General features: G+C 33.8%; 1 protein-coding gene across 4 annotated transcripts in view; it reads left to right on the forward strand.

Annotated features, from left to right (window-relative positions):
* Positions 1 to 18,553, forward strand: part of KMT2E (lysine methyltransferase 2E (inactive)) — a 97,106-nt gene that overhangs the window by 54,449 nt on the left and 24,104 nt on the right. For all 4 annotated transcript variants that reach the window (XM_059934128.1, XM_059934130.1, XM_059934129.1 and 1 more), the window contains 7 exons: positions 4,463 to 4,521; positions 5,431 to 5,603; positions 9,179 to 9,217; positions 13,939 to 14,169; positions 14,288 to 14,418; positions 15,745 to 15,862; positions 16,881 to 16,990. In XM_059934128.1, the coding sequence (XP_059790111.1) occupies positions 4,463 to 4,521; positions 5,431 to 5,603; positions 9,179 to 9,217; positions 13,939 to 14,169; positions 14,288 to 14,418; positions 15,745 to 15,862; positions 16,881 to 16,990 (861 nt within the window). The remainder of the gene's footprint in view (positions 1 to 4,462; positions 4,522 to 5,430; positions 5,604 to 9,178; positions 9,218 to 13,938; positions 14,170 to 14,287; positions 14,419 to 15,744; positions 15,863 to 16,880; positions 16,991 to 18,553) is intronic.

Raw genomic sequence — 18,553 nt, forward strand, 5'->3', positions numbered from 1 at the left:
AAATTAAACTTTTGAAGTAATGTGGGTTTGCATGCATTTGTGAAATAATACAGAGATCCTGCGTATCCTTTATTCAGTTTCTCCCAGTGGTAACATCTTGCAAAACTGTTAATACAATATCACAGCCAGAATATTGACATTGGTATAGTCAAGCTACAAAACATTTCAATCACAAAGATCCCTCATGTTGCCTTTTCTAGCCATACCTACCTCCCACCTCTTACCCCTCCCATCCCTGACCTTTGGCAACCACTAAATCTATACTCCATTTCAATAATTCTGTCATTCCAAGAATGTTACATAAATGGAATCACACAGTATGTGACCTTTTGGGATTGGCTTATTTTTACTGAGCATAATTCCCTGGAAAGCCAGCTAATTTGTGGCATATATCAGTATTTCACTTTTTTCTATTTTTAAGTAGTGTTATGTGGTATATATGTACCAGAGTTTGTTTAACCACTCACCTTCTGAAGGACATTTGGGTCATTTCCACTTTTTGGCTATTACAAATAAAGTTGCTCTGAACATTTGTATACAGGTTTTGGTGTAAACCTAAGTTTTGTTTTCTCTGGGATAAGTGCCCAAGAGTGCAATTGCTTGGTCTTATGGTAATTAGTTGCATGTTCAGTTTTATAAGAAATTGTCAAATTATTTTGCAGAGTAGTTGTATCATTTTTCATTCCTACCAGAAATGGATGAGTAATACAGCAATTTTATTTTTAAGGATTGCTTTTTGTACTTCATTTTTATAATTATATGCTTGTTTAATTATGTAAGAAGTAGTCACATAATTCTAAAGTCAAATATTTAAAACAAGGTACATTCAAATAAGTCTAACATATACGACCCCTGTTCCTTCCACTTTGGAAGTAACAATTTTTAAAAAATTGATTATTCCTTCCATTGTTTGTTATATGTTTGTTATATTAGAAACAGATATGCACCTGTATATATTTGTATTCCCCTCCTTACTTAGATAAGCAGTAGTATATTATGTAGAGTTTTGGCCACATTAGTTCTTTGTCTTAAAAATATATCCTGAAGATCACTTCATAGTAGTAATATAGAGATTGACTCATTTCTTTCTGTAGCTTCAAGGTGCTCCATCTTTTTCATGTACTATAGTTTAGTCAGCCCTTTGAGTGGACATTTGAGTTGTTTCCAGTCTTGTGTAATTGCAAGTGGAAGTGGGATTGTTCAGTAAAAGGGTAAATGTATATATCAAATTTTGTCATATATTGCCAAATTCCCCTCCAGTAGCAGCTGTCCAGTTTTGAATTCCCACCAGTCATGGAATGACTGTTTTCCCCAGCCTCACAGTAGAGTTTTTGATGGACTTGGATTTTTGCTGGTTTAACTAGGTGAGAAATGGTAATCTCAGTGTTTTATTGATACTTTTCATTTGTTTATTATGAGTGAGGTTTTTCCGTTTTTTCTTTTTTATTGGAGTATAATTGCCTTACAATGTGTTAGTTTCTGCTGTACAGTAAAGTGAATCAGCTATATGTATACATATATCCCCTCCCTCTTGGACCTCCCTCCCACCGCACCCCCCCATCCCACCCATCTAGGTCATCACAGAGCACCGAGCCGAGCTTCCTGTGCTTTATAGCAGGTTCCCACTGGCTATCTGTTTTACGCATGGTAATGTATATATGTCAATCCTAATCTCCCAGTTCATCCCACCCTCCCCTTCCCCCCCGCCGTGTCCACTTGTCCGTTCTCTACGTTTGCGTCTCTATTCTTGCCCTGGAAGTAGGTTCATCTCTACCATTTTTCTAGATCCCACATATATGCATTAATGTATGATATTTGTTTTTCTGACTTACTTTTCTCTGTATGACAGACTCTAGGTCCATCCACATCTCTACAAATGACCCAATTTCGTTCCTTTTTATGGCTAAGTAATATTCCATTGTATATATGTAACACATCTTCTTTATCCATTCATCTACTCTTAGACATTTAGGTTGTTTCCATATCCTAGCTATTGTAAATAGTGCTGCAGTGAATATTGGGGTTCATGTGTTCTTTTGAATTACGGTTTTCTCAGGGTACATGACCAGTAGTGGGATTGCTGGGTCATATGATAGTTCTATTTTTATTTTTTTAAGGAACCTCCATACTGTTCTCCATAGTGGCTGTATCAATTTACATTCCCACCAACAGGGCAAGAGGGTTCCCTTTTCTCCACACCCTCTCCAGCATTTATTGTTTGTAGGCTTTTTGATGATGGCCATTCTGACTGGTGAGAGGTGATACCTCATTGTAGTTTTGATTTGCATTTCTCCAATAATTAGTGATGTTGAGCATCTTTTCATGTGCCTCTTGGCCATCTGTATGTCTTCTTTGGAGAGATGTCTATTTAGGTTGTCCACCCATTTTTTGATTGGGTTGTTAGTTTTTTTTTTATATTAAGCTCCATGAGCTGTTTGTTTATTTCGGTGATTAATCCCCTGTTGGTTGCTTTGTTTGCAAATATTTTCTCCCATTCTGAGGGTTGTCTTTTTGGTTTGTTTATGGTTTCCTTTGCTGTGCAAAAGCTTTTAAGTTTCATTAGGTCCCATTTGTTTACTTTTGTTTTTATCTTCATTACTGTAGGAGGTGGGTCAAAAAAATCTTGCTGTGGTTTATGTCAAAGAGTGTTTTTCCTATGTTTTCCTCTAAAAGTTTTATAGTGTCCGGTCTTACATTTAGGTCTTTAATCCATTTTGAGTTTATTTTTGTGTATGGTGTTAGGGAGTGTTCTAATTTCATTCTTTTACATGTAGCTGTCCAGTTTTCCCAGCACCACTTATTGAAGAGGCTGTCTTGTCTCCATTGTATAGTCTTGCTTCCTTTGTCATAGGTTAGGTGACCATAGGTGCATGGGTTTATCTCTGGGCTTTCTATCCTGTTCCATTGATCTATATGTCTGTTTTTGTGCTAGTACCATGCTGTCTTGATTACTGTAGCTTTGTAGTATAGTTTGAAGTCGGGGAGTCTGATTCCTTCAGCTCCGTTTTTCTTTCTCAAGATTGCTTTGGCTATTCGGGGTCTTTTGTGTTTCCATACAGATTGTAAAATTTTTTGTTCTAATTCTGTGAAGAATGCCATTGGTAATTTGATAGGGATTGTATTGAATCTGTTGGTTGCTTTGGGTAGTATAGTCATTTTCACAATATTGATTCTTCCAATCCAGGAACATGGTATATTTCTCCCATCTGTTTGTGTCATCTTTGATTTCTTTCTTGAGTTTTTTATAGTTTTCTGAGTACAGGTCTTTTGCCTCCTTAGGTAGGTTTATTCCTAGGTATTTTATTCTTTTCGTTGCAGTAAATGGGATTGTTTCCTTAATTTCTCTTTCTGATCTTGCGTTGTTAGTGTATAGGAATGCAAGAGATTTCTGTGCATTAATTTTGTATCCTGCAACTTTACCAAATTCATTGATGAGCTCTAGTAGTTTTCTGATGGCATCTTTAGGATTTTCTGTGTATTGTATCATGTCATCTGCAAACAGTGACAGTTTTACTTCTTCTTTTCCAATTTGGATTTCTTTTCTTTTTCTTCTCTGATTGCTGTGGCTAGGACTTCCAAAACTATGTTGAATAAGAGTGGTGAGAGTGGACATCCTTGTATGAGTGAGGTTTTTCTTTGATTTTGTTTCACTTTATAATAGTTACTAGCCTTTTTACAGATAGTTGGGTTTTTTTTAACATATTAAAATCTTTTCTTTTTAATCATGGGGTAAATATCTGCTGATTTTCAGAAAGCGTTGCTTAAAAACTGACCATTAGGGAGGACAGTCACTTGAGTGATATCTGCTTATTGTTCTGTGATAACTAGAATTATCAGTGATGCTAGGATAGTTTTATGTCCTACTAGATATTAAGGCAAGTCTTATTACTGAGTAGTAGGTATTTCAGTCTAAAGCTCTTATTCTCCCATCTCAGCTCCCATCTAAGAACTATATCTAGTTATTTGACGTTTAGACTAATAAGTTTAGACAGTGAAAACGCTTTTGGGGCAGAGAGGGGGGCAAGTAAACAGTTACTATGGATGATGTACTTCATGAGTGGAGGCTGGGGGAGGTTAATGAAATATTTTGCTTAATTGTTAAATGTTTAGTGTTTATTATTTCAAAATTGGAAATAATTTAGGCAAATAGTAATAATGCAATAATTACGCTAACATTTTCCCCCAGACTTTTTGCTTTTTTCAGTTTGGAAAAAAAAAGTACTAGTTTCCAAAGTAAAAAATGATTTTCTTAACACAACAGAGTCACTTAACTGGCATCTACTGCTAATTATGCTAGATCAAATCTAAACTGTAAGGCAAGTGATAGTACATATATTTTATACTGTTCATTTTTCAATAAGAACATTAGAGAAATTATAAAGTTTATCACATTTAAAACAGATCTGCTTTATATCTAAATTTATGAAAGTTTATAAATAATCATGTTAATATTTTAATATAGGAGTTTGGATAAAGAGAGGGCGGTGCTACTACAACGCCGGAAAAGGGAAAATATGTCAGGTGGGTGAAAAGGATCTATACTAAATTAACTTTAGTATGATTGAGAGAATAAGTGGCCTGCATATTTTTTAGTCAGATGTAAACTCCTTGCTAATTAACGTTGATTGTGTATATAATTTACAATCTCAAGTGTAGATTTTAAATACTCTTTTTTACAGATTTTATAGAACAATAATGTATTTATTTTAGGAAATACGGAAAATAAATAAAAATCTAAAATCATCTGTATTTTCTTGCACATAGGTAACCTATTGGTTTAAAGAAGTAAAATATGTTTGCTCTTTTGAAAGATGGTGATCCGTTTGTTGATCATGTGGAATAGTGTTTATTTCATTTTTAGGAACAGGATTTGAAGTTGTAACATATGCTAAACTTTCACTTTGGCTTATAAAACATGTTGCCACCAATACAACTGGTTTTGAATAACCATAGTTTATTGAACTGTTTGATGGACATTTGGGGTGTTTCCAGTGTTTTTGTTATTACAAATAGTAACGTCGTGAAACCCTCTTGGATGAGGGTTTTTTTGTACTTTTCCCATTTTATCTGTGGATAGATCCCTAGAAATGGGGTTGCTGGGTGAAGAGGGTAAGAGTATATAGAATTCTGCTAGATACAGCTAAATTCCCCTTCATAGAGAATTTTGAATTTCCACTGGCTATGTTTGTAAGTGTCTGTTTCCCACAGTCACACCACATGAGTGTGTTGTCAGATTTTGTATCCTTTCTAGTTTAACATATGAGAAATGTATTTGCAGTTTGCATTTAAATGTGTCTTACTGAGTGAGGAAGTGAAAAAAAAAAGTTTGTTCTTCAGAAAGATGGAATAATAGCTTGTCATGTGGAATGCTGTTTTATTGTTTGAAGGAGAAGTATTACTTGTGCAATAATTTTTATTTTGCCTTTGAAGATGGTGATACCAGTGCAACTGAGAGTGGTGATGAGGTTCCTGTGGAATTATATACTGCATTTCAGCATACCCCGACATCGATTACTTTAACTGCTTCAAGAGTTTCCAAGGTTAATGATAAAAGAAGGAAAAAAAGTGGAGAGAAAGAACAAAACATTTCAAAATGTAAAAAAGTAAGTTTTTCCTATTTTGAAGATGAGTAGATAGGAAGTGGTAGGAGTAATTGATAGTAGCTAGAGAAGGTAGCAGGATCTAAGCTTAATCAAACTCATTTAAAATTTTTAATGTGTTTTAAAGATTGAAATGGAGTAGAGAAAAATGTTTGCAAACTGCTTTAAATCATCACTCTGATGAGACTAGTCATAGAAATGCAAAATCTAAAATAAGATTTAGTGAAGGTTGTTGTTTTAGAAAACAGAAATAACAGTTCTAAATTTTTAATAGCTTATAAACAGGTAGAGGAGCATATAATGATTGTGAATGGTTGTTTATAGCTGTTTGTCTCTGAATCATATTTAATCATTTTAATAAGGCTCCACATTTGTTGAATTTCTTACTATCTAGATTTTTCTCACTTAAATTTTTGTATTAAAATATCACCAGGATATGATGGCAGAAAACTATTTATAAGCCACTTTTTTATAAATTTGTTATAATTGCTAATGAAGTTTTTTGTCATGTAAGGTAAAAGATACTTTCCATGACTATGTATTTATGAAAGAGTGAAATTATACCTAGGTATAAAATCTTTTTTTTTTTTTTTTGAGTAATTCTTCATGATATTATTTGGTTATTTAATAGGCAGCATGTACTTTTTTTTTTTTTTTTTTACATTTAATTAATTAATTTTGGGGGCTGCATTGGGTCTTGGTTGCTGCGTGCAGGCTTTCTCTAGTTGCGGCGAGCGGGGGCTACTCTTCATTGTGGTGCGCAGGCTTCTCACTGTGGTGGCTTCTCTTGTTGTGGAGCACAGGCTCTAGGTGCGTGGGCTCAGTAGTTGTGGCTTGTGGGCTCTAGAGCACAGGCTCAGTAGTTGTGGCGCATGGGCTTAGTTGCTCCGCGGCGTGTGGGATCTTCCCGGACCAGTCGGATTCTTAACCACTGTGCCACCAGGAAAGTCCGGCAGCATGTACTTTTAAATACATTTTTCATTTTCTAATTTCACCTCCCTGTTTAAAATAAGTTGTGATTCTGGCAGTCTTCAAATATGTGTCTCTCTCTAATTTTGCTATTCTTCTCCCTGTATTTTATTCAGTCTGGACAACTATTACCAAATTCTACCTCTGATTTCTGATATGTTATCTTTACTTAAGCTGTTCCCTTCATTGTTTAGAATATTCTCTTCTCCATCTTTATCTTTTAAACTCCTACTCTACTTTGAGGCCCATCTAAAGCACTACTTTTTTCGATGAAATTTGCTATGATGATCTTTCTTTGCATTTCATCATGGCACTTGAACCTATTATTACAGCACTTAAGCACATTTTGCTTTATTTTATTGTTATTTTCCTCATCTCAGATTGTAATTTATGCAGAGAAAGTGATTGTTAAGTGCTTTTTACAGTTTAGGAAGTCATGTTTAGGTATTGACCTAATTTTTTCGTCTACTGCTTTCCAATTATGCCTTCTTTGTTTACTGTGTAAAAGTTACTTGGAAACGTTATCCTTGTGTAGTTCTATTTTTAGGTCATCTAGATTTACAAATCTACTTTTTTAATAAAACATAGATTTTGCATTTTCTCTGGCTGGAATGACTTTTGGCTATTTAAAATGAATCAGTTCTGTCTTGGAGCACATCTTATTTGTTTCAGAATATTGTTGTATATTTAAAAAGAGAATTTTTTCTCTCATGTTAAGTTAGTAATACTTGATAAGGATTAGAAAAAATAATCTAGGAACTGGGCATAAAAGATTTAGTTTGCTTTACTGTTAAGTTTTTACTATTATTTGGGGGCAATATGTAGTTAAAAATATATAGCAAAAGGATATATCTAAGTTTGCTTTTTATTCAGCCTGTTGTTATGGCTAACTGTTAAACATGTGAATGGAGTTAACAATAGACATTCTGGACAGATGTCATTTAAAAAATACTCATAAAACCCTATTAAGGTATTGTTGGTTGGTGTTTTAGCAATTCAGGGCTTTGGCATGAAGCGTTAACACTGTTAAACACATGGATTGTGTATTGTGACCCATATATTAGGATTTTAAATTTTTTTAAATTTTTTAAATTTTCTAATTTTACTTAAGAATTTTTCAAACTTGATATTAATTTTTTCATAAAACTATGGTCAGCACATATTACTTACTTATGAATGTTCTGTTTTTCTTTCAATGTTTCCTCTGTAAACCAAACTTGCATCTTCTTTCATCATAGTTCAAATTCTTCTTTTGTTTCAGCAGCACAGCCATTATCCAGGTTTAAAAATCTTTAAGTCATCTTTAGTCTTTGACATTCAGATTTATTGTCAAAAGCACTATTGATTTTTCCTTGGGAACGTCTCTTCAATATATTGTTATTTTTCTTCCTTTTTGCTTCTGTAAACCCAGTCTATGCCCTCATTACCTCTTGGGAGTACAGTAATATCTTCTTTAATTTCTCCAACTTTATCCTCTTTCTACTTTAGTCCATTCTGCATTTGGTTCTGACATTTTCTGTAAATATCGTTTTTATATCCCTTCTCTGCTCAGAGGTGTTTCATGGATTCCTCCATCATAGTGAAGAACATACGGTATTTAAGTCAGAATCTTAAAATGCGACTTTTTAAATAAGGCTTTCATGACCTACTTTTACATTTTTTTTTTAGCCAGTCTACGTCATAAGTATTTTCAGTAGGTAACAAGTGCGGTATATTAGTTTTTCTTTGAATGCGACATATTTCTTCCTATTGCGTGCCTTCTTTCATATTTCTTTAGTACCAGAATTGTATTTCTTTCAGTTGTCCACCTGTCTGAACATATCTATTCTCCATAGTCCTGGCTCTTTTTCTGTGTTTTACGTGAAGGTTCTTTGCTGCTGCTGCTGCTTCTCCTTCTCCTCCTCCTCCTCCTCCTCTTTTTAATAAAACTTGCTGTCTTCCAACGTATAGTCTGCACACAAATTTGGAACTTAAATAAATTAGGAACTATATTGCTTACTCTAGGTTTAGTGTTCGTAAGTCTCTCGAAATAGAGTTTACACTTGGGGAGTGGAGTGGTGAAGTAAGTCTTAAATAACACTTTAGGACTTGGCAGATTAGAGAGCTCCCATTCAATATTTAGTGAGTAAGTACAGTTCTTTTCACCACAGTGCTTATAATTTGAGTCCTTACTAGTAAGTGCTCAAATATTACTCGCTAGTTGACTTAGAAATTAAAGTAATAACAAAATTATTTTAACCCACCCCAAAACTTGGCTCATGACTTAAAACTACTGCAGTAGTTTTAATACCTTCCAACTTTTATCAAATATTTTTCCATGATTGTAATATTGAGCACACAGAAAATTTAGAAATTTTCTTAGCATTGTATCTTATACATATTTTCATGTTATTTTCATGTTATTACATAGTCTGTATTTATTTTTAATAGTAGTATAGTGTTCTAGTAGATGACTTTACTTCAACATTCCCCTAGTTCTGGCTATATTGGTTATTACCATATTTTGTGTTATTTATGCGACTTCAATAAAAAGCTTGAGTGAACTCATTTTTAAATACTAATTATATCCAGTTTTTAAAAAACTAACTCAGAATTCCATGTTATTTCAGGCCTTTCGTGAAGGATCTAGGAAATCATCAAGAGTTAAGGTAAACACATTAAATTTAAGCCCTTATTATCAGTTGTCAAATATCTAGGAATTTACTAAGTGGTTGCTTGTTCATAATAAAGTAAATTATGCTGTCTTCATTCTGTGTCATTTTATTGCTTATTATCTTTACCAGAAGTGGGACCATAGAGAATTATAATTGGGTTAATATACTACTCTTGGAGTTTATTAACACTGTTAAAACATTAAACAAAAGGAGATATATAAGTAATTTCTAATAGTAAAATTTCTAATACTAAAATTAAAAATTTTCCTTTATCATTGTATTCCGTGTCTCCAGTACCACTAGTATTCTAGACATAGAAATGCGAAATAATATTTGGAATTTGAAATTTTGCTCTTTTGCAGAGTTGGAATTCTAGTGATTTAGTCGTCAGTAGTTATAAAATGTTATAAAATCACCATAGATTCACCGTGTAAGTACGGACGAGTCACTTGTGCCTTAAATTAATTAGAATACATCCTCAATGTTGTAGATGCCAAGATTGCTGACAGAAGCAAGCCCCCCCCCAGCTCTGCCTCCCCTTAAAAGATAGGTTTCTGTTGGATCACGGAGGTCAACTATACAGTGTTACTCTAACTTTCTAGGTTAGGTAGTAAAGGAGAATGAGTATCTCAAGTTGCCAGATATTAAAATAGGATGTGGGAAGCGTGTTAGAAGACATCTGTTGTCCCCATAGTATAAAGTGTAATAATTATTAATTATTCCACATTCCTGGAAACAGATCATTAAGCAGTGTCCAATGATTATTCTTGCATAGTTTTGGAACTCTTTCTTAAGAATGTTAATACATGGTGTCACTCAGCATACTGCAAGTCCAAAGTCTTATAAAATGTTCTGTGTATGTTAAAGTTGGGGGTTTTATATTTACTATATTAAACTTGTATTTATGGGATTTTCTCTGACACCAGAATGAAGAGGTCTGGAAAAGGGTTTTTTATTAAGCTGTTGGAACTATTGATACTGCAGTGGTTTTCCTTTTTTCCCATTTTATCTAATCTGAATAGCAGGCTTAATGAGGAAGGAGCATCTTTTACTTAACTGAAATATTTTCATTTATTACGTAAAGAAGTGACTAAGGAATTAAAATTTGAAAAATGCTTTGTTCATCTTTGAAAATTTTTTTCTTTAACTTGAATATGTCTTTAAGATCATTACATTTCTAATAAATAATTCTGTCATATTAAAAAGGCTCAAGAGATATAGAAGAGCTGTATTGAAGTGAAACCAAGTTAGTAGAGGATTTTTTTTGTTGGGGGGGAAGGAGAGCAAAAAAGAAAAAAAAACTGAGTAGATTTCTTTAATAAAGCTGATGAAAACCTTAATATGTAGTGTCATATAGGAGAAAGACAAATACTGTATATTATCACTTATATGTGGAATCTAAACAATAAAACAAATGAATAAATAGAATAGAAACAGACTCACAGATACAGAGAACAAACTAGTAGTTACCAGTGGGGGAAGAGGGGACAAGGGCAAGATGGGGTTAGGGGATTAAGAGGTAGAAACTACTATGTATAGAATAAATAAGCTACAAGGATAATAATAATAAGCAAAGGGAATATAGCCAATATTTTATAATCACTTTAAATGAAGTATGATCAATAAAAAATTTTGAATCACTATGTTGTACACCTGAAACTAATATAATATTGTAAATCAATTATACCTCAGTATATAAATAAATAAATAATAGGGGTAGTAAAAAAAGTGATTGTAAACTTTTGTGTCTGTATATAGTATTTGAAAAACATTTTTGTATTATATAAGCCATATTCACTATAGAAAATTCTGAAAAATAAAGAATAAAAATAAATAAAGGCCAAACAATATGTGATGTTTCATATTTGTATAAAAATCTGTTCTTTATCAAGTGGTCATTATAATGTAGAATATATAATTCCATAAAAGATCAATTGGTAAAAGAAACCTACCCCTATCAAATAGTTGAGCAACTTAATATAGTTTGTTTCATTATAGAAAAGAATACTTTTTGTAATAAAGATTAGTTACTTATATGGAAGGTGGACTGATGGTAAATTTTAGTAAGTGTTACCATACACACGTACATGTCTAACAGCATATATAAGAATTTTCATGAAATCTATATGTGATTTTAAAATTTCACAGTTATGGTAGGTTGTACACATCATAGAAATAATCTATCTTCTCATAAAGGTGTTCCGTTCTGTAGAAAAATTGATGAACAACATTTGCAAACAGCTAAATTGAAACTTCTTGTGTTAAATCCGTTATAAATTTGAATTATGCTATCGATAAGATATATGTTTTTGTTATCTGCATTAATTGATTTTCGTCCTAAGACTGCAAATAATTAATTGAGGGAGTCCAGGCTTTAATAAACTTTTTAACTGTGTGGTAATTATGCCTTTCTATAAATTGCATTCCAATGAGAAAAGGTTTCCCTTTTTGTTTCCTAAAACCTATTGAGAGGTAACTTTTCACTGCTTGGCATTTAGCATTCTTTTTCTTTTTTTTTTTTTTTTTTAATTTTTATTAGAGTATTGTTGATTTACAATGTTATGTTAGTTTCTGCTATACAGCAAAGTGAATCAGTTATACATACACATATATCCACTCTTTTTTAGATTCTTTTCCCATATAAGTCATTACAGAGTACTGAGTAGAGTTCCCTGTGCTATACAGTAGGTCCTTATTAGTTATCTATTTTATATATAGTAGTGTGTATATGTCAATCCCAATGTCCCAATTTATCCCTCCCCCCTTTCCCCCTTGGTAACCAAACCATAAGTTTGTTTTCTGCATCTGTGACTCTATTTCTGTTTTGTAAATTAGTTCATTTGTACCATTGTTTTAGATTCCACATAACAAGCAATATCATATGACATTTGTCTTTCTCTCTTTGACTTACTTCACTCAGTCTGACAATCTCTAGATCCATCCATGTTGCTGCAAATGGCATTATTTTGTTCTTTCTATGGCTGAGTAATATTCCACTGTATGTATGTACCACATCTTCTTTATCCATTCATCCATCGATGGACATTTAGGTTGTCCATGTCCTGGCTATTGTATATAGTGCTGCAGTGAACAATGGGGTGCATGTATCTTTTCGAATTATGGTTTTCTGAGGACGTATGCCCAGGAGTAGGATTGCTGGATCATGTGGTAGCTCTGTTTTCAGGTTTTGTTTTGTTTTGTTTTTTAATTATTTATTTATTTATTTTTGGCTGTGTTGGGTCTTCGTTTCTGTGTGAGGGCTTTCTCTAGTTGCGGCGAGCGGGGGCCACTCTTCATCGCGGTGCGCGGGCCTCTCACTATCGTGGCCTCTCTTGTTGCGGAGCACAGGCTCCAGACGCGCAGGCTCAGCAGCTGTGGCTCACGGGCCTAGTTGCTCCGCAGCATGTGGGATCCTCCCATACCAGGGCTCGAACCCGTGTCCCCTGCATTGGCAGGCAGATTCTCAACCACTGCGCCACCAGGGAAGCCCCCTATTTTCAGTTTTTTAAGGAACCTCCATACTGTTCTCCATAGTGGCTGTACCAATTTACATTCCCACCAACAGTATAGGAGGATTCCCTTTTCTCCAAACCCTCTCCAGCATTTATTGTTTGTAGATTTTTTGATGATGGCCACTCTGACCAGTGTAAGGTGATGCCTCATTGTAGTTTTGATTTGCATTTCTCTAATAATTAGTGATGTTGAGCATCTTTTCATGCACTTTTTGGCCATCTGTATGTCTTCTTTGGAGAAATGTCTATTTAGATCTTCTGCCCATTTTTTGATTGGGTTGTTTGTTTTTTTGATATTGAGCTGCATGAGCTGTTTGTATACTTTGGAGGTTAATCCCTTGTTGGTCACTTTGTTTGCAAATATTTTCTCCCATTCTGTAGGTTGTCTTTTCGTTTTGTTTATGGTTTCCTTTGGTGTGCAAAAGTTTTTAAGTTTAATTAGGTCCCATTTGTTTTTGTTTTTATTTTCATTAGTCTAAGAGATGGATCAAAAAACATCTTGCTGCATTTTGGCATTTAGCAATCTTATCTTACAGATTTTAATAGGGGGTATGAGGAGGAGCAAGCACTTAAGCTTAAGGTCTTTATTTTGTGAGACATTTTATTCTCATGCTGAATTTATCATGTGGACAGTTGATTATAGATCTTGGAATTATACAAAATTAAGATATCAAAGTATATTTTTATTATAAAACATGTTAAAAGTTGAAGTATTATATCAGAAAATAAGTTTATACTTAATATGCAGTATGTATAGTTTACATAATAATTGCAAATTTATTCTGGTTAAATAGAACTGTGAGTACAGAGTAGATATTGGCAGTCTCAAAAAAATTATTATACGCTATCTTTTTTTAACCATTAGCTGACAGTGACTCCAAAGTTTTGGCTATTTTCAGTTTTATTGAAAGCCCCCATTTGGCTACAGTAGTGAAGCTTAAATTTCTGCTATTCAACTTAACTCTGCTTCCTTCAGTTTTCCAACTCGTGTGTCTGGCCTCAGTATAAAAATGTATTAAGCTGCTCACTTATGGTCTTTTTTTTTTTTTTTTCCCTAGTAGGACCAACTTAGAAAGCCTATCATTATTTCTGGTTTATATTATATTCTTTTATATAGATTGTCATATTTTGTGTGTGTGTGTGTGTGTGTGTGTGTAAATACTTAAAATCCAGATATTAATGCTTAGTTTGCTATGATTTTAGGGCTCAGCTCCAGAGATTGATCCTTCATCTGATGGTTCAAATTTTGGATGGGAGACAAAAATCAAAGCATGGATGGATCGATATGAAGAGGCAAATAATAACCAATATAGTGAGGGTGTTCAGAGGGAGGCACAAAGAATAGCCCTGAGACTGGGCAACGGAAATGACAAAAAAGAGATAAATAAATCAGATTTGAATACCAATAATTTGATCTTCAAACCTCCTGTAGAGGTAAATATATCATTTGCCAAGAGATGATAAAACAAAAACCTTTTTCTACTGTATATCTTAAGTACTTAGACTGAAAGCAGTCTGGTTTTAGTTAATCTCAACTTTTCTCTGATTGTAGAGCCATATACAAAAAAATAAGAAAATTCTGAAATCTGCAAAAGATTTGCCTCCTGATGCACTTATCATTGAATACAGAGGGAAGTTTATGTTAAGAGAACAGTTTGAAGCAAATGGATATTTCTTTAAGAGGTATATTCATTTATTTCTCCATGTTAGTTTTCTTTAGTTAAGTATTGAATTTTTGGCTATTTTAAGCACAAAGCTATTGTTTATGTGTATTTTGTTTTCTAAGAGATTATTTTAATATTTAAAACTGTAGATGCAGATATATTCCTTAGTCTCTTTTTTTTAAATTTATTTTTGGCTGTGTTGGGTCTTCATTGCTATGTGTGGGTTTTCTCTAGTTGTGGCAAGCAGGGGCTACTCTTTGTTGCTATGTGCGGGCGTCTCATTGCGGTGGCTTCTCTTTTTGCGGAGCACGGGCTCTAGGCATGAGGGCTTCAGTAGTTGTGGCTCGTGGGCTCAGTAGTTGTGGCTCATGGGCTCTAGAGCACAGGCTCAGTTGTGGCACATGGGCTTAGTTGCTCCGCGGCATGTGGGATCTTCCTGGACCAGGGATCAAACCCGTGTCCCCTGCATTAGCAGGCAGGTTCTTAACCACTGCGCCACCAGGGAAGTCCCTATTCCTTAGTCTCTTACCCACCCCTATCTTGCTGACACTCCTAAAACAATCTACTTCAAAGATAAACTGTAGCAGTAGGTGGACATTAATGAAAAACTCTGATTACCTGAGATTATAAGGAACCCTTTCCATCTAGGACCTTTCCTAATTCCTTATAATTGCTAGAAGCTGCAAAGACCACTGGGGACCACGTCCTTCTTTTATCAGAGGATGTTAGATTTGGTCTTACATTATTGTCACCACTTTCAACTCCGACTTTCTTGGTACCGGAAGGACTTTGGAGCCCTCTTGTATCGCTTGTGATTTTGGGGGTGGGAATTGATGTGACCTTGTGATAGCCATCGCTTCCCTGAGGTCTAGAAATACGTTTGCATCTCTAGGGAAGTAACATTCTCAGCCTGTATACTATAATTATTTAAAATATTTCGTATTGTTTATAACTGAGTTACTTAAGTTATGAAAGGCATACAAGAATCTTTCCCTTTCGTTTAGCAGATTTGATCTGAAACAGTGCTGTAAACCAAACACGTAAATGCACTGATAGGAACTTTAATGGCATCTCATTATGAATCCTTATGTAACGGCAGTAGTCACTCCCTTTTTATTGTTCTTTGTAAATTTGAATTCCCACCTGAATTAATTACCTTTGGTTTAGGTAAGGTTATAGGAGCAGGTAAAAATCTTATTAGCATGAATTAGCCTAGTGGTTAAGAATGGGTTCTGGTATCAGACTGCGTATATTCAAATCTTGGCCTCCCTACTTAAAATGAGTCTTACAGAAATTTCTTAAATTCAAAATGTTAATAGTTTCTAATACATTTCTTTTTTTGTAGACCATACCCTTTTGTTTTATTCTATTCTAAATTTCATGGTCTAGAAATGTGTGTTGATGCAAGGACTTTTGGGAATGAAGCTCGGTTCATTAGGCGTTCTTGTACACCAAATGCAGAGGTAAGCTTATAGAAATCCTTTGGGGAGGCAGGGGTAGGGAGTGTGTGGAATCTGAGTATTAAGCACAAAAAAGTCTGGTGGCCTAAAACAGACCGCCAGTTTTTAGTTGTTGATGCATTTTATACTGCCCAACATCTTTCCATTACGAAAATTTAGGTGATAACTGGCTGTGAGGTCTCAAGTTACTTTGAGCATTGAAGAAATTGTGATGTTACTTGTAAGAGAAAATACTGGACTTCTCTGTTTATTCTGGAAGCTCTATTTATGAGTCAAATATATACTCTGATTTGATCAAGGTAGATGACAAAGCTGAAAAACTAAAGTAGATTTTATATGTGCTAGTATAAAATTTTTTATAAAATTATGTTTTAGAAGTGGTGTATAAAATAATATTTCTGGTTTTGTTTTTCACATACCAGAATAAATGTTTTCTAGTTATATAATGTTACAGTTAAGAGTGTAGGTTTTGAAGCAAGACTTACAGATTCATGTCTTCTTTTCGACTTACTAGCTTTGTAACCTTGTCTGTGCTTCAGTTTTATCTGTAAGAAGATGTTATGTGGACTAAAGGAGTTAATACATGTAGAGTACCTAGAACAGTGTATTATCACAGAAAAGTATAGTGTTAAACTATACTTTAACTGTATACTTATAAACTGTACCATTAATGCGTTTCATTAAATCAAAGATGCCATCACTTGTAAAACCCCCAATTTCACAGATTTTAAAAGGGGAAAAAATATGCACCATAGAATTGATGAAATAGAGTTATTTTCTTCTTGATGCTCCTAGAGCCTGCATCAAACTTGCATTGATGTGTACCTCCTTCCCAGTCGATAACCACTGATTTAGGTACAAGTCTTGTAATTAATGGCATATTTTCCATGTTGTATTTGTGAATTACTTTGAAAAGAATAGTTTTCAAAATTGCAAGATGAGATGCTTCTAAAGGTAGAAAATAATTTATAGAGATATATAACTATTTATGGAAATATAAAATTATTCTTTTAACTAACAGGTGAGGCATGAAATTGAGGATGGAACCATACATCTTTACATTTATTCTATACAAAGTATTCCAAAGGGAACTGAAATTACTATTGCCTTTGATTTTGACTATGGGAATTGGTAAGTTCAAGTCTGTAAATATGATACCTGTTGTTTTGAAATAATTCCTTAATGTCCTTATAAAAATGTAGGTATTGTCATTACTTCTTTAGCTTTTTATTTTTATTTACCACTAGGCAATTAAAAATACTTGGAAACAGGCATTCTGATATCAACTTCCATTACAGCATGGTTGCTTTGCTCTTCCAAACTTTTCTTATTATTGTAATATAATGCTCGTAGTATAATAATTAGTAATCCTAATTGAGCAATACTGACCTCGTTTATGTGAGAATTTTTTCCTTCTTTTCTTTCTTGTATTTTAGGTAGAGTGTACAGTTTTACTCATTCAATTAATTTGGTTAATCAGTAGAAATGGATAATTTCACTTATTGCCCCTCAGAAGAAAAGAAGTTGTGCCAAAGTTTCTTTGCAGTATAAATTGAAAGGGTTTGTTGGAGATTGTACGAGGAAACTCTGAGAACTGTTGTTCTGAAACACTAAAGAAGAGTTAATTAACACTAAGAAAAGTTAATTCTGAGTAGAGAAACTGCAATTTAAATTTTAAAAATTTTACTGTAAAAAATAGTAATACAAAAGTCTATGTAGGGAGTTCCCTGGTGGCCTGGTGGTTAGGACTCCGTGCTTTCACTTCTGTGGCCTGAGTTCAATCCGTGGTCAGGGAACTGAGATCCTATGAACCGTGCGGCCAAAAAAAAAAAAAAGAAGTCCATGTGCCTCATTTCCAAATTAAGAAGCAAAACATTATCCATTAAAGGCCCATATGTTTAGCAGCCAGATTGCATCTATCCTTTGTCTTTTACCAGAGATAACTGCCATCTTTAATTTGGTGAGTTTAACATTTTTATGAGTTTAACATTTTTACTCTGTCTGTAGATGTCCTTAAATTGTATTGAGTAGTTTTGTATATTTTAAAAATTTATGGAAATTATAATCTGTATTATTTTGCATTCATCTTTTCTCATTCTTTTGTGAGATTCAGTTCTTTTGTTATGTGTAGCTCTAATTCATTTATTTTCACTGCTGATGGCATTTATCCATTCCACTGTTGGTGGACCTTTAGATTTACAAAAAATGCTGCATGTGTACATGTTCTCTCCATGATAGGGACCTAGAGGTGGAATTGCTGGGTGGTAGAATGTGTACAGCCTCAGTTTTTACCAGACGCGGGTGAATGACCAGTTTATACTCCCATAGCTTTACTTCCTTGCAACACTTCTTTACTGTACTTTAAAAATCGATGTTAATCTGTGTGAGATAGTATCTTTTTATATTTGTAATTACCATTTTCCATGATTATTTTAAGAGCCCAAAGATCCTTTTATATATTCGTTTGTCATTTGGATTTCCTCTCTTATGACTTGTCTCATCATCTGTTCATTTTTCTGCTGGGTAGTCTTTTTTTTTAAACCGATGTAGGTGGAGGCACTTCTTTATATATTCTATAATCTTTTGGGTTATAAGGATTTCAGTTCATATCCTCCTGTATTTTATTTTTAAAAGTTTGTGTGGTATCCATTTTACATGCAGACATTTTTAATGTCCATTATGTTTTCTGTCAAT

Source organism: Balaenoptera ricei, chromosome 9 (assembly GCF_028023285.1).
Source record: "Balaenoptera ricei isolate mBalRic1 chromosome 9, mBalRic1.hap2, whole genome shotgun sequence".
In the NCBI taxonomy this organism is placed as follows: Eukaryota; Metazoa; Chordata; class Mammalia; order Artiodactyla; family Balaenopteridae; genus Balaenoptera; species Balaenoptera ricei.